Below are 12617 nucleotides of genomic sequence, written 5' to 3'. Positions count from 1 at the left end.
AATACCGTGTGGTCCTGCACCAGTGGATGGAATGCTGATATGGTTGCCAGGCGCACCTTGACTGATGAGGGAGCCAGGCCCTGGGCTCTAAAATGAAGGAAGTAGTCCAGAATAAGATGGATCAGGGCGGACACCGGGGAAATACCCCGCTCATCCTCCCATCTGGAAAACCAAGACCACTTTGCCAAGCAGGCTAGCACGTGGAGGGCCGCCTGCTTTCTAGGGGGACGTGCTGAACCCTTCTGAGCATGTCTTTTCCTCCCTACCTAACCATTGAGCAGCCACGCTATGAGGTGGAGTGCCACTAGGTTGGGGTGGGGGAGGCAGCCCTGTTCCTGGGAGAGCAGGTCTGGGCAGGATGGCAATGGCCATGGCGGGGCGACTGCCAGGCCCATGAGGGTCCTGTACCAATGCTGCCTGAGCAATGCCGGGGCAATCAGAAGGACCCGGGCCTTCTCCATCTTTCTTTTTTCCAGGACCTTGCCAATCAGCAGGAACGGGGGAAAGGCATCGAGAAACTGGCTTACCAGGACAGTAGGAAGGCATCGGAGATAGCACCCCATCCCAGACCCCTCCCCCCCAGAGCAGAGCCAGGGACAGCAATGGTTCTGCCGAGTCATGAACAGGTCCACCTGGGGAGTCCCCCACACTTGGAAAAGTCTGTGCAGCACCTCTGGGTGGAGAGACCACTCATGCTGAGAGGAGAAGTCCCTGCTCAAGCAATCTGCCTGTGTGTTCCAGGCACCTGGCAGATGGAAGGCCTGTAGGCAAATGTCATGGGCTATACAAAAGTCCCACAGCCTGAGGGCTTCATAGCAGAGGATCAGGCCCCGTCTTGCCTGATGATGTAGAACATCAAGGCCACGTTGTCCGTGAGGACCCTGACCACCTGGCTCTCCAGGGGCAAGTGGAAGGCCATGCACACCAGCCATACCGCCTTGAGCTCGACGTTTATATGGAGGGTCAGATCCTGAGCCAACCACAGACCTTGCATCTGAACGTTCCTCACATGGGCCCCCCATCCCAAGTCCGACACGTCGGACACCAGTTCCAGCGATGGGGCCCTGCCCCTGAATGGGACCCCTTGGAGCATGTTTCTCGGGGAGGACCACCACCATAGGGAGGTGATCACTGGCTTGGGCACCGTGAGGACTTAGTCCATCCTGTCCCTGGCCTGGGAGAACTCCAAGGCCAACCAGAGCTGGAGGAGCCTTATCCTGACTCTGGCATGACAGACCACATACGTGCACGCCGACATGTGACCCAAGAGCTGGATGCACATTCTCTCTGTCACCAGAAACCTTGTGACCATGTCGATGAGCCCCTTCAGAGTCTCGAACCTGTCCAGTGGGAGGGAAGCTCTGGCTGACAAGGCATCCAGGGCCCGCCACAATAAACTCTATGCGTTGTACCAGGACTAACATGAACCTGGTGTTTACCAACAGGACCAAAGTGGTGCACATGGACAGAAGTAACGCCCCATGATCCTGCACCTGGGACCAGGAGCTGCGTTTGACCAACCAGTTGTCCAGATAGGGGAAGATCTGTATCCCCCGGCACCTGAGGTAGGCCGCCACCACCGACATACATTTTGTGAATACCATGGGGGAGGTGGACAGGCCAAACGGGAGGACTGTAAATTGTTAGTGTTTCTGCCTCACCGTGAAACGGAGGAAGCATCTGTGCCCCTCGAATATATGAATGTGGAAGTACATGTCCTGCAGATCAAGGGTGGCATACCAGTCCCCATGATCCAGGGAGGGGATGATGGAGGCCAGGGAGACCATGCAGAATTTGAGCTTCACCATGTACTGGTTCAGGCCTCACAGGTCCAAGATGGGCCTGAGCCCCGCCCTCTGGCCTTCGCGATAAGGAAATAGCAGGAGTAATACCCCTTGCCTGTGAAATCCCCAGGAGCCATCCCACCTCCTGCTCGAGCAGAGCCTCTTGCGAGGGGTCTCCCAGGTGGGACGGGAGTAGGGGGTGGTTGGGCTGGGAGGAAGTAAACTGGAGGTTGTAGCACCAGGAGATGGTGTTGAGGACCCATCGGTCCAAAGTCAGCCGTGACCAGTCCTGGAGGAAAGCACACAACCGATTGGAGAAGGGAAGCTTTACTGAGGGTGGATCCCTGATGAGAACTGGCAGGGCACCCTCGAGCATCCTGTCAAAACTGCCTTTTCCCAGCTTGCTTGCCCTTGGAGGACCCAAGCTGGGAGGCAGGCCGAAACTGCCTCTGTGAGCGCCTCTTACAGTCCCACGACTTCTTATAAGTGATCTCGTATTTTGAATGGGTTGCCTGAGTGGGAATCTGCTGCGGCTTGAATTTAGGCTTAACTGGAGCCGGAACACAGAAACACAGACTGAACTCATGCTGGCCCAGGAGAGCCAGCTGGTTTGTCACCCATAACTGGAAGCTCGAGGACGAATAAATTTTTCTTCCAAATGAGTCCAGCCTCCTTGAATCTTTATTTTTCAGGGTAGGGGCTAATTGGCACTGCCATTCCCTGTGGTTGACTGACTCGACCACCAGGGAGTTAGGAGCAGGGTGTGTGTATAAGTATTCATGCCCCTTGGTGGGTACAAAATGCTTGTCTTCTGCTCTCTTAGAGATGGGGGCCAATGAGGCTGGGGTTTGCCACAGGGCATTTGAAATTTTCGCCACCCCTTTGTGGAGAGGCAAGGTCACCCTCTCCGGTGCCAAGGCAGATAGTACATTAAACAGGGCATCCAAGTTCTCCTCCATCTCCTCTGCTTGGAGGTGGAGGCTTGATGCTACCCTTTTTAAGAGTTCTGGATAGGCCCTAAAGTCCTCCTGCGGGACTGAGGGAGGAGGGGCCATAATTGCCTCATCTGGGGAGGGTGAGGAGGCCGGTGCAGTACTTTGTGTGTCCACCAGCACCGGAGGGTCCACCACCTGGTCGTTCTCTGGGCACGGTGCCGAGCATGTACGTCCCACTGACTCCTTCCTTGGAGGTCTGGAGATGGAGGCTGAGGGTCCTTCCGAGGGCTGCATCAGGGGCCTCTATGCCCACTGGTACCATTGGGCCAGCCACAGGGCCTGGTCCCACTGCACCTGCTGTGGCACCAGCAAAGCCGGCTGTTCAGCCTGGCCCATCAATGGACAACTACGAAGGGAGGCCAGGCCGACGTACGACTTGCCGCTGTCTCTTGACCGGGAGGAACGGTGGCGCTGGAAGCGATGCCGACCATGAGACCGCAATCCCAACGTGGAGGACTGGTACTGTAGGTTACAGCTGCTCCGCAATCAGCTCCGATGGAAGGACCCACAATGGTGAGACGCTGGCAATCAACGCCCGGGGCTGTGGAGGTGGTACTGTGGTGGGGTCCTGGAGTGGGATGACAAACAGGAATGACGCTGACACTCATGCCATGACCGGCTGCGATAGCCCCTGTGAGACGAGGACTTTGGCATCGTCTGCCTTGGTCCCATCAGCGTTTGCTCCTCGAGGCAGAGAGGTGCTGAGTGTCTCGGTCAGATGGAACCCAGCCACACAGCCTGATGGGCGTTGAGGGTGATCCAAGTGGATTTTGCCCTGAACGGTCGCTGGGAAGAGAATGGCGTCGGGAACATTCCCTCGACCGAGACTGGTACTGAGCCGGGAGTGACTGCGGAGATCCCAGCAGCAGCTTGCCTCTGGAGCATGAGGCCGACATCAGCAGTGCTCCTGGTACTGGCATGGACACAACAGGGCACGGCCTCCAGTGTGGAGGGCATCCGGACATCCAGGGAGGCCTGCTCCGAATGGGCTGGGCTACTCCACTCCACTCGAGTCAGAGGCCTAGAGGCTGGTGGGGATCGAGGACTGCCTGATATGGGTCTGGTCTCTGTACCAGGTTTACTCCAGTGCCGTGGCGAAGAAGGCCTCTTCCTAGTCTTCTTGGCATGCCCTGTAGACAGGGAGCAGTGCTGAGTAGTCGATAGTACTGAAGGGTTGCCGCACACTGACACCGTGGTGCCTGTTGCCGACTTGGAGAAGCACGCCAGAGCCAGGGTCAGCGCTGACTCATCAGAATAGCCCAGAGCCTAATGTCCCTTTCTCTTTTGGTCGAAGGCTTAAATGACTTGTAAATCTTGCAGTGATCGCTGAGATGAGTTTCCTCCAAATAATGTAAACAGTTCACGTGAGGCTCACTCACTGGCATAGATCGCCTAGAAGTGTTGCACGACTTAAAACCCAGGGCACTAAACTAACTAACGACGACAGGTACCATACACTGAATGAACAAGCAGTTTTGGGGACAAGCTCCAGCAAAGCTGAAGCAGAGCACTTCTGAAGCACATTCACTGGTGGCAAGAAGGAACTGAGGGTGGGGGGAGTGTGCAGTGCCCCTTATACCACATCATGGAGGCACCACTCCAGGGATCCTAGGGCACTCCCTTACGGATACTGTTAGGGGAAAACTTCGGCACTGGTGCACATGGCAAGCACGCACACCTATTGTGGAATACACATGAGCAATCACTCGAAGAAGAACTATTATGACTTATAAAGAAAGTTAATAAATTCAAAATTTAACCTCAAACTGCCTTTCTTAAACTATATTCACGTCTAGAAGCCATATCTACATCTTGCAAATCTCTTGCCTTGATTACTGTAACTTGCTGTCCCGACTATCAACTCCAGTTTATCCAAAACAGTTCAGTTAAATCGGGTAGGCAACCTATGGCACGTGCGAGCTGATTTTCAGTGCACTCACACTGCTGGGGTCCTGGCCACTGGTCCAGCGGGCTCTGCATTTTAATTTAATTTTAAATGAAGCTTAAACATTTTAAAAACTTTATTTACTTTACACACAACAATATGTGGCAGAGCTCTGACCTTGCTTCCGTGGGTCCTGCGCTTCTAGGCGGTTTATGCTAACCTCAGTGGCTCACTGTGACCCTCCACGTAGCCCTTCTCTCTCTAGGGCCAGGGTTACAGTCTACTGAGCCCTTTTCATCATAGGCCTGCAAGGAGGTTGGTGAGAGAACTCCCACAGTCTCTGTTCAGCCTCCTGTCCTGACAGGGGCCTGACTTCCCCTCCCAGGAGATGTTCCTGTAGTGGTGGGTTGGGGGGAACCCGGGCCCGCCCTCTACTCCGGGTTACAACCCAGGGACCCTAATGGTAGCAGTTGTTGGCAGCCAAGCTTTCACTGCCAGAGTTGCTACATTTCCCTGGGCCACTTCCCCACAGCTCTCCTGCTTCTCCCTTCTTCACCCTTACCTTAGGGCTCCTTTAACGATGGTCTGAGGGTGTCTTCAGTAACCAGCCCTTCAGCCGCACTTCCTCGCCTCTGGCACCCTGGCTCTTCCCTGTCTGACTGGAGTGAGCCCTTTTTATAGTATCAACAGGCCCTTAATTAGAGTCAGGTGGTCACATTAACCGAATGGCCTCACCTGACTCTTTGCAGGTTAATTAGAGTCAGGTCTTCTCATTAGCCTGGAGCAGCCCCTGCTCTGGTCAGTCAGGGAACAGAAAACTTAATCCAGTGGCCAGTATATCTGCTATTCTGCTGTACCCAACTGGCCTGGGTACATCACAAATAGTTTAGTTATATATTCTAGACTTATAGAAAGAGAACTTCTAAAAACTTTAAAATGTATTACTGGCACGCAAAACCTTAAATTAGAGTGAATAAATGAGGACTCAGCACACCACTTCTGAAAGGTTGCCCACCCCTGAGTTAAATCAACCCAGGAGATATCTAAGATCAGAAAAGGCTTTTATAGGAAAGGGCAGACTGGTTTTAGAAAAGCAACAGTAAAAGGATTTAGCAAGAGATTAAATTAGGGGAGAAAAAGAAGAATAAAAAATGTACTACAAAAATAAGCTGAACATATTTTAAGAAAACAAAAATGTCAGTGATTTTCTATCAAGCTTTCTATAAACACTTCTTAAATAAATGTTTAAAAGATAACATTGCTTAAACACTTGTTGAAGTTCCAGTATTTCTATGGCTTGAGCTCATTACAAGAAAGCTGTAATGTTGCTAACAGTCATGAATATGTATAGGATGGGGAAAATATATTGCACACACACAAAAAAATCCTATGGAGAACATGGTGACTAATGCTGGATTTATGTACATTTTAACAAAAATGCTTTAAAAAGTTTTGCTCTCTTTTTGTTTGCATTTTAAGCAAAAGTCTAATAATTTTAGAATCAGATAGATAATCTGTACTTTTTCCCCCTAGGAGCTAATATTTTCCTGATTCCATTTCCCCTTCTATGTGTAACATAAGAACTAGTGAGTGTGTGTGTTTCCATCTGGCAGCAGAAAGAGGATTAGACTTACCTGTAAGGCTACGTCCAGACTACCTGCCGTATCGGCGGGTTAAAATCGATTGCTCGGGGATCGATATATCGCGTCTCATCTAGACGCGATATATCGATCCCCGAGTGCGCTTATATCGATTCCGGAACTCCATCAACCCCAACGGAGTTCCGGAATCGACAGGGAGAGCCGTGAACATCGATCCCACGCGGTGAGGACGGGGGAGTAATCCGATCTTAGATATTCGACTTCAGCTATGTTATTCACGTAGCTGAAGTTGCGTATCTAAGATCGATTTCCCCCCGTAGTGTGGACCAGCCCTAAGAGGCAAGTTAGGTGCCTAACTTACTTAGGTCCTTTTGAAATACCAGTAGGACCCTATCTACATCTTTAGGCTCCTAAAAATCTTTGAAAATCTGGCCCTACATCCTTTATAAAATGCAGCCACTAGACTGCAATGTGGTCACACATCTGTACAATGGCAAAATTGCCATAAGTGCTTCAGTGATTTTGGTGCCCAAATTCTATTTTCAAACCTGACTTAAGCACTTCCTAAGTCTCAATGACTTTTGATGAGCTTCTGGTTCTCTTCAGCACCTAACTCATTTTGAAAATGGAACTTGGGCTCCGAAGTCACCTAAGCTCTTTTGACAAAATTTCCCCCACATCTAATTCTATCCAGAGGCAGCTATGGTATACGCATACCATTGTCTTACACAAAGAGGGAGGAAATTAATCAGAAAAGGTCTGTGTCTTGGGGCAGATGGGTATAAATTCTATCTAAAATTCTTAGACATCTCAAACTAGACAAGTACAAGTTGAAACACAGGCCTGTACATATTGAAATATTCAAAATCAGTGTCAAAACACATACTACTTGGATTTTCAATATTATAATTCCTGATGTTTCTGTAAATTACAGTAGCAATTTAATGGAAATAAAACATTCATAAAATAAATTGTGAAGTTTTGATAACACTGTATTCATTTATGGAAACAGTGAATTATCTAAAAACTACACAAAAACAGCCACAATGGGTCAAACCAATAGTCATTCTAACTAGTACCCTGTCTTCCGACCGTGGTCAATGCAAGGTGCCTCAGAGTACTCCTGGGAGAATTCTGCGCTACTCCACAGGCACAGAATTCATGTTGTCCGCAGATTTCTTTGCTTCCCTGCAGAAAAATGACTTCTGAGGGGAAAGCCACAAGAGCAATCATTTGCCCCACCCTAGCACCCCAGAGCAGCTGGCAGAGACATAAATCAGAGGGGGAGGGAGGGAAGAGGGGCGTGGGCATGCATGTGTGGAGAGAGCAGCAAAGACTGCATGCATCCAGTGAAGTGGGTATTCACCCATGAAAGCTCATGCTCCAATATGTCTGTTAGTCTATAAGGTGCCACAGGATTCTTTGCTGCTTTTACAGATCCAGACTAACACGGCTACCCCTCTGATACTTGACACCATGTGTGGAGAGATGTCAATCACTGCTGGGGGGGGGGGCAGGGCGGGACAGAGGGGTGTGCGAACAAGAGAGACTCTGTCCCTCCTGCTTGCTATTGTGGCGCACCCAGGGTGGAGGGGCAGGTCTAAGGGTTATTTGGAAGTAGGCCTGAGGCAGGCTTGTCCCCTCAAGCAGAGCAAAACGTAGCAGTCTGCCTGCTTAGTTGTTCCCATTGTGTTAGTGAATTGTTCCCATTCTCAGTGAATTTCCCCAGGAGCATAAAATAGGTGTAAAAGTTTTAAGGTTCCTTTACATTGGCAGAGTGGTGTAAAGGAGCCTTATTGTAAAGGACAGTATGGGCTTATGGTGGTTTAGTGATTAGAACTGGTCTAAGTTTTTGGACTGAAAAATTTTCCTATCAAAATGTGCCTCATGAACTGTTTACTACTGACCTTGCTGGAGATGGTCAGTAGCCAATACAAATTTGAGTCTGATTCCCCAGCCCTTAGTTGCTCTTCAGTTGCCTATGATGTAATACTTAGCATATGGCTGCATATATTAGTTGACTAATAACTAGAAATAAAGGGTCACACATAGCTACATTATTATTAGATAAAGGCCCTGCCTGTGTCATATCTCCCTGTGTACTATCACAGAATAGCAGAGATCATCCTGAGGCACTTTTGCTGATAGCTTAACTTCATAGACCTTTAGAGTGGTGCAAGACATCTTTTTGGTCAAACACATGCTTGATTTAAAATCTTCAGTACTCTATTTATGGTTGGTTAAGGAATACAAGGACAGAGGCTTTTACTCAAAAATATGCCAGCTAGTGGGTCTCCAGTGGGTCATCTTCAGCTGGTGATGGCAAGAGTGTAACATGCTGAGCACGCTCCTTCCCCTACCCACCCTTGTTTCCTATATTGTATATTTTTCTATATTGAAGTTTAAATAAATTACCAAAATAATTGCAACAGGCATGATTATACTGTGTTATTTTGATGAAGAAAATATGAAGAATTTTAAAGTATTGTATGCAGAATTTTAAATGTTTTGGTGCAGAATTCCCCCAGGAGTACTCAGAGTGAATGAACAGAACAGGCAAATCATTGAGTGATCCCTCCCATTATCTACTCCCAGCTTCTGGCAATCAGAGGCAAGGGACACCTGGAGCATCCAGGGTTGCATCCCTGACCATCTTGGCTAATACTTATTGATGGACCTAACCTCCAACTAATAAAATTAAACTGCTTTTAAATGGTTATCGCAAGCCTCTATATTTCCTACACAAGATAGGAGACAGCCTGGTAAGTTTAACTCTTTGATGTACTGTATAGCAATATGATAAAGCCAAATACAATATGACGGCAAATCCAAATTTTAAATGTCTGTATCAAGTAGAAAAATATATCTGGATTGTAAAATATTTATTTTTTCCTTAAAGTCTATATCCTAGTGACCATAATGTCTCACTTCAACAACAGCTTTTGCTTTGCATATTGCAATAGCATGTTGCATCATAGAACACTTTCTGTTGGTCTATAGTAGTAGTGAAATAACTGAAATTCCTGCTTATGTGTACTGATGTTGATGCACATTCATTTATTTTCCTGTATTAACATATAGTATGCTCTAATGCAGTACAGGCTAACAAAAATATCTTTTAGATAGAGCTTTGGTTAAAAACCAATTAAAAAAACAGACTATAGTCAGAATCAACATTAAATCACATGAAGTTTCTTTAATGCAGGATTTCTTAAACGGGTGTTTAAATGGGTGCCCTATAGAGCTCTGTCCTTGGTTCCTTACTCTTCTCCCTCTACACCTTTGTTTCTCTCATCCAGAAACAAATTCAACTACCTCACAGATGATTCAGAGATCTCTCTGTACTCCAGACTGGATTCCTGCTGTCCAAACTAAATCTCAGCCTGTCTCTCTGACATCTTTTTGAGCATGTCCAGCTGTCAGCTCAAGCTCAACATGGCTAAAACAGAGTTCTTACTCTTCCTCCCCCTAAGCTGTCCCCCTGCCCAACCTCCTTTCTGGATCACTGACACCACCACCACTCTACTCTGAGGTGAATAACCTGGCTGCCATCTTTGACTTGGATCTCTCTCTAGGGCCTTACATCCAGGCTATGACTAAGTCTTGCTGTTTTTTTGGTTTTTTTTGGTTTTTTTCCCCCGCATTTCTCAGATATGGCCTTTCCTATCCACCACACAGTTAAATCTCTCCTCCAGGCTCTCATCATTTTATGTCTCAATTACACAACATCCTTTTCTCTGGCTTTTACAAATGTCATCTTGCCCTGCTGGTACTGTTCTTTACAGCAGCATTCTGAATGGGTTTGATCATGCCATCTTTCTCTTGCAGGATGGATTGATTTAAAATCAAGGAGATATAAATTGTTGATTTCAATAATGATTTAAATCACCAAGTAGAAAGCTTCACTTTACATCAGATTTTAAACAACTTTTCCATTGTTATTTCAATTATTTTCTAAAGAAAGGTGCATTCTTACTGGTTACATAACCATTAAAACATGTTGATTTACAACTAAACAGAGCCTTTATACTAGATTTGGTACAACTTTTTGCTACCTCAAGTGGTATAGCATAACCATATACATTTATTTAAGCATATTTTCAGATTCTTCTTAATTGTACACATTTTTAGTATATTAGAAAATGGTGAATGATATTGCTTATTTACTAGATAACTTTTTGCTCAAGATTTGTGTCAAACTGCATTAAACAAAAAAGAGAACAAATTTTTTTATTAAACTAATTAAAGCCCTTAATCTAGTACGTGACCTCCTATGCCACATTTATAAAGCCTGACTTTCTAAAAAGTATTTTAAGAGATTATAAGTAGTTTAGGCCTTAACATAGTTTGTATCAAATTCAGATTTCATTTTAAACAGGTTTACTTTTAAAAAGGAAAATTTATTAGAATTTAAGTAACAAAAAAAACCCACTAATTTTTATCCCTCCTGTTGTCTTTGCATCCCTTCACTGGGTCGCTCTTCTCTATTATATCAAACTAGTTACCCGTCTAACTTCAAGGTTTGTCATGATCTATCCCCACCCTCTCTCTCTGTTCTTTAGTATAAAAAAAAGCCAACTTCCATCTTCAATCAGCCCATGTTGTCAGCCTTCATTGCGCGCTTGTTTGAAAATTTAACAAGTATCTTTGGGCTTTCTCATGTGCCCCTCACGCCTGGGTGAAGCTTCCTTTAAACACTGACAAAATTAACTCCTCATCCTCCTTTCAAACTCTCCTGAAAACGCTACTGTGCTATGAAGACTACAAAAAATTTTACAACTGTTAGGCTGCTGATGTGCTGAGACCATTGCTTATCATGCTGACCAGTACTGTCTCATTGTTTCCTTGTACTTCCCTATCTGTACCCATTTGCTATCACTTGTTTTATATTTAGGTTATAAGCACGTAGGGGCAGGGACTGTCTTTTTGTTCTGGGTTGGTACACACCTAGTACAATGAGGTCCTGGTCCATGACTGGAGTTTTTAGTTGTGAGAATAATACAAGTAACAAAAATAATAAAGAAAGTACAAATATATTACCTTGTTGTGACCTTGAAGGCCATGGAAGAACTTCCTGGTTTGGCTCAGGTGTAAGACTGTCAAACTCTTCTTTACTGATGAGATTTAGTTTCTTAAAGTTTTCAACCTCTTGCTGAATTTGAGGAGAAAATTTCATAATTACAAAAGTGACAATTGTGTATCAATCTAAAACATGACAAGTTCAGAGAATTGAGTTGCACCAGCATGCAACATGTCAAGCAGAATTCATTCACAATTGATCCTGCATAACCACAGTCCTTTTCTGTTGAATTTGGTAGGTTGCACACAGCAAGCTTGTGAAGACGACCCTGGACATGTGCAATGAGCTTGGCTTATAGAAGCAAAGTGTGCGCTCCTTAGTATTGTTTGCAATGACCAAGGTCATGAAACTAGAAAAAGTTACTCTATTTTATAAAGGAGGAACAGAACCCTCATTTTCCCCAGTTTCTGTCCTGTGCCAAACCATCTCTCCTCTATAGTAAGGTGGGCACAGGAAGATTCTGGCGGGGGTGGGTGGGATGGGGAGATGGGGGACAACGAAAGAGTAAATAGGAGATGCCCACTCCATCCCTCCTCAGCTGAAACTCCCATCTCTCCCTATTTCAACATTAAAAACAAAATTTCAGGAGTAACTAGTAACTCTGGATGCCCAACTTGAAATTCCTTAAAGATGCCTGTTTTTTCAGAGGGTAGATAAGAACATAAGAATGGCTGTACTGGGTCAGACCAAAGGTCCATTTAGCCCAATATCTGTCTACCGACAGTGGCCAATGCCAGGTACCCCAGAGGGAGTGAACCTAACAGGCAATGATTAAGTGATCTCTCTCCTGCCACCCATCTCCATCCTCTGACAAACAGAGGCTAAGGACACCATTCCTTACCCATCCTGGCTAATAGTCATTTATGGACTTAACCACCATGAATTTATCCAGTTCCTCTTTTTTGCTAAATATTTTCGGAAAAAATGAGGCCTCTTTGAAGCATCTCAAGTTGGGAACCCAAAAATCAATGTGCACAAAAAATAATCACTAAGCACCGTTGAAAATCTTGACCAACAATTAAAAGAATGGGGTGGGAGAAAACATTTTCTTTCTACTGTCCTCTTGCAGTTTACTCTACAGTCTACAGACACCTCGCATTTTCTATCTTTATCTATTCTTTGCTTTCTCCTATATTCTTACTTCTTCTTTTCCCGTCCTTGTATCTATTTCCCCTTTTCTTTAGTAGCTCCCATTCTTTTGTCCTCTTTCCTTGCCCCATACTGAAATAGGGTCCTGCCACCATGATTTGCCTCAATCCAGTGCTCGCCAAG

The 12617-nt window shown here is 46.1% G+C and overlaps 1 protein-coding gene across 5 annotated transcripts in view; it reads right to left on the bottom strand.

Moving 5' to 3' along the window:
- LARP1B (La ribonucleoprotein 1B) overlaps positions 1-12617 on the bottom strand; it is a 115933-nt gene that overhangs the window by 15276 nt on the left and 88040 nt on the right. For all 5 annotated transcript variants that reach the window (XM_050946249.1, XM_050946247.1, XM_050946248.1 and 2 more), the window contains one exon: positions 11306-11417. In XM_050946249.1, the coding sequence (XP_050802206.1) occupies positions 11306-11417 (112 nt within the window). The remainder of the gene's footprint in view (positions 1-11305; positions 11418-12617) is intronic.

Source organism: Gopherus flavomarginatus, chromosome 3 (genome assembly GCF_025201925.1).
Source record: "Gopherus flavomarginatus isolate rGopFla2 chromosome 3, rGopFla2.mat.asm, whole genome shotgun sequence".
NCBI classification, from domain to species: Eukaryota; Metazoa; Chordata; order Testudines; family Testudinidae; genus Gopherus; species Gopherus flavomarginatus.
Note: the sequence above shows the minus strand (reverse complement) of the source record. Positions and strands in the feature narration are given on the sequence as shown.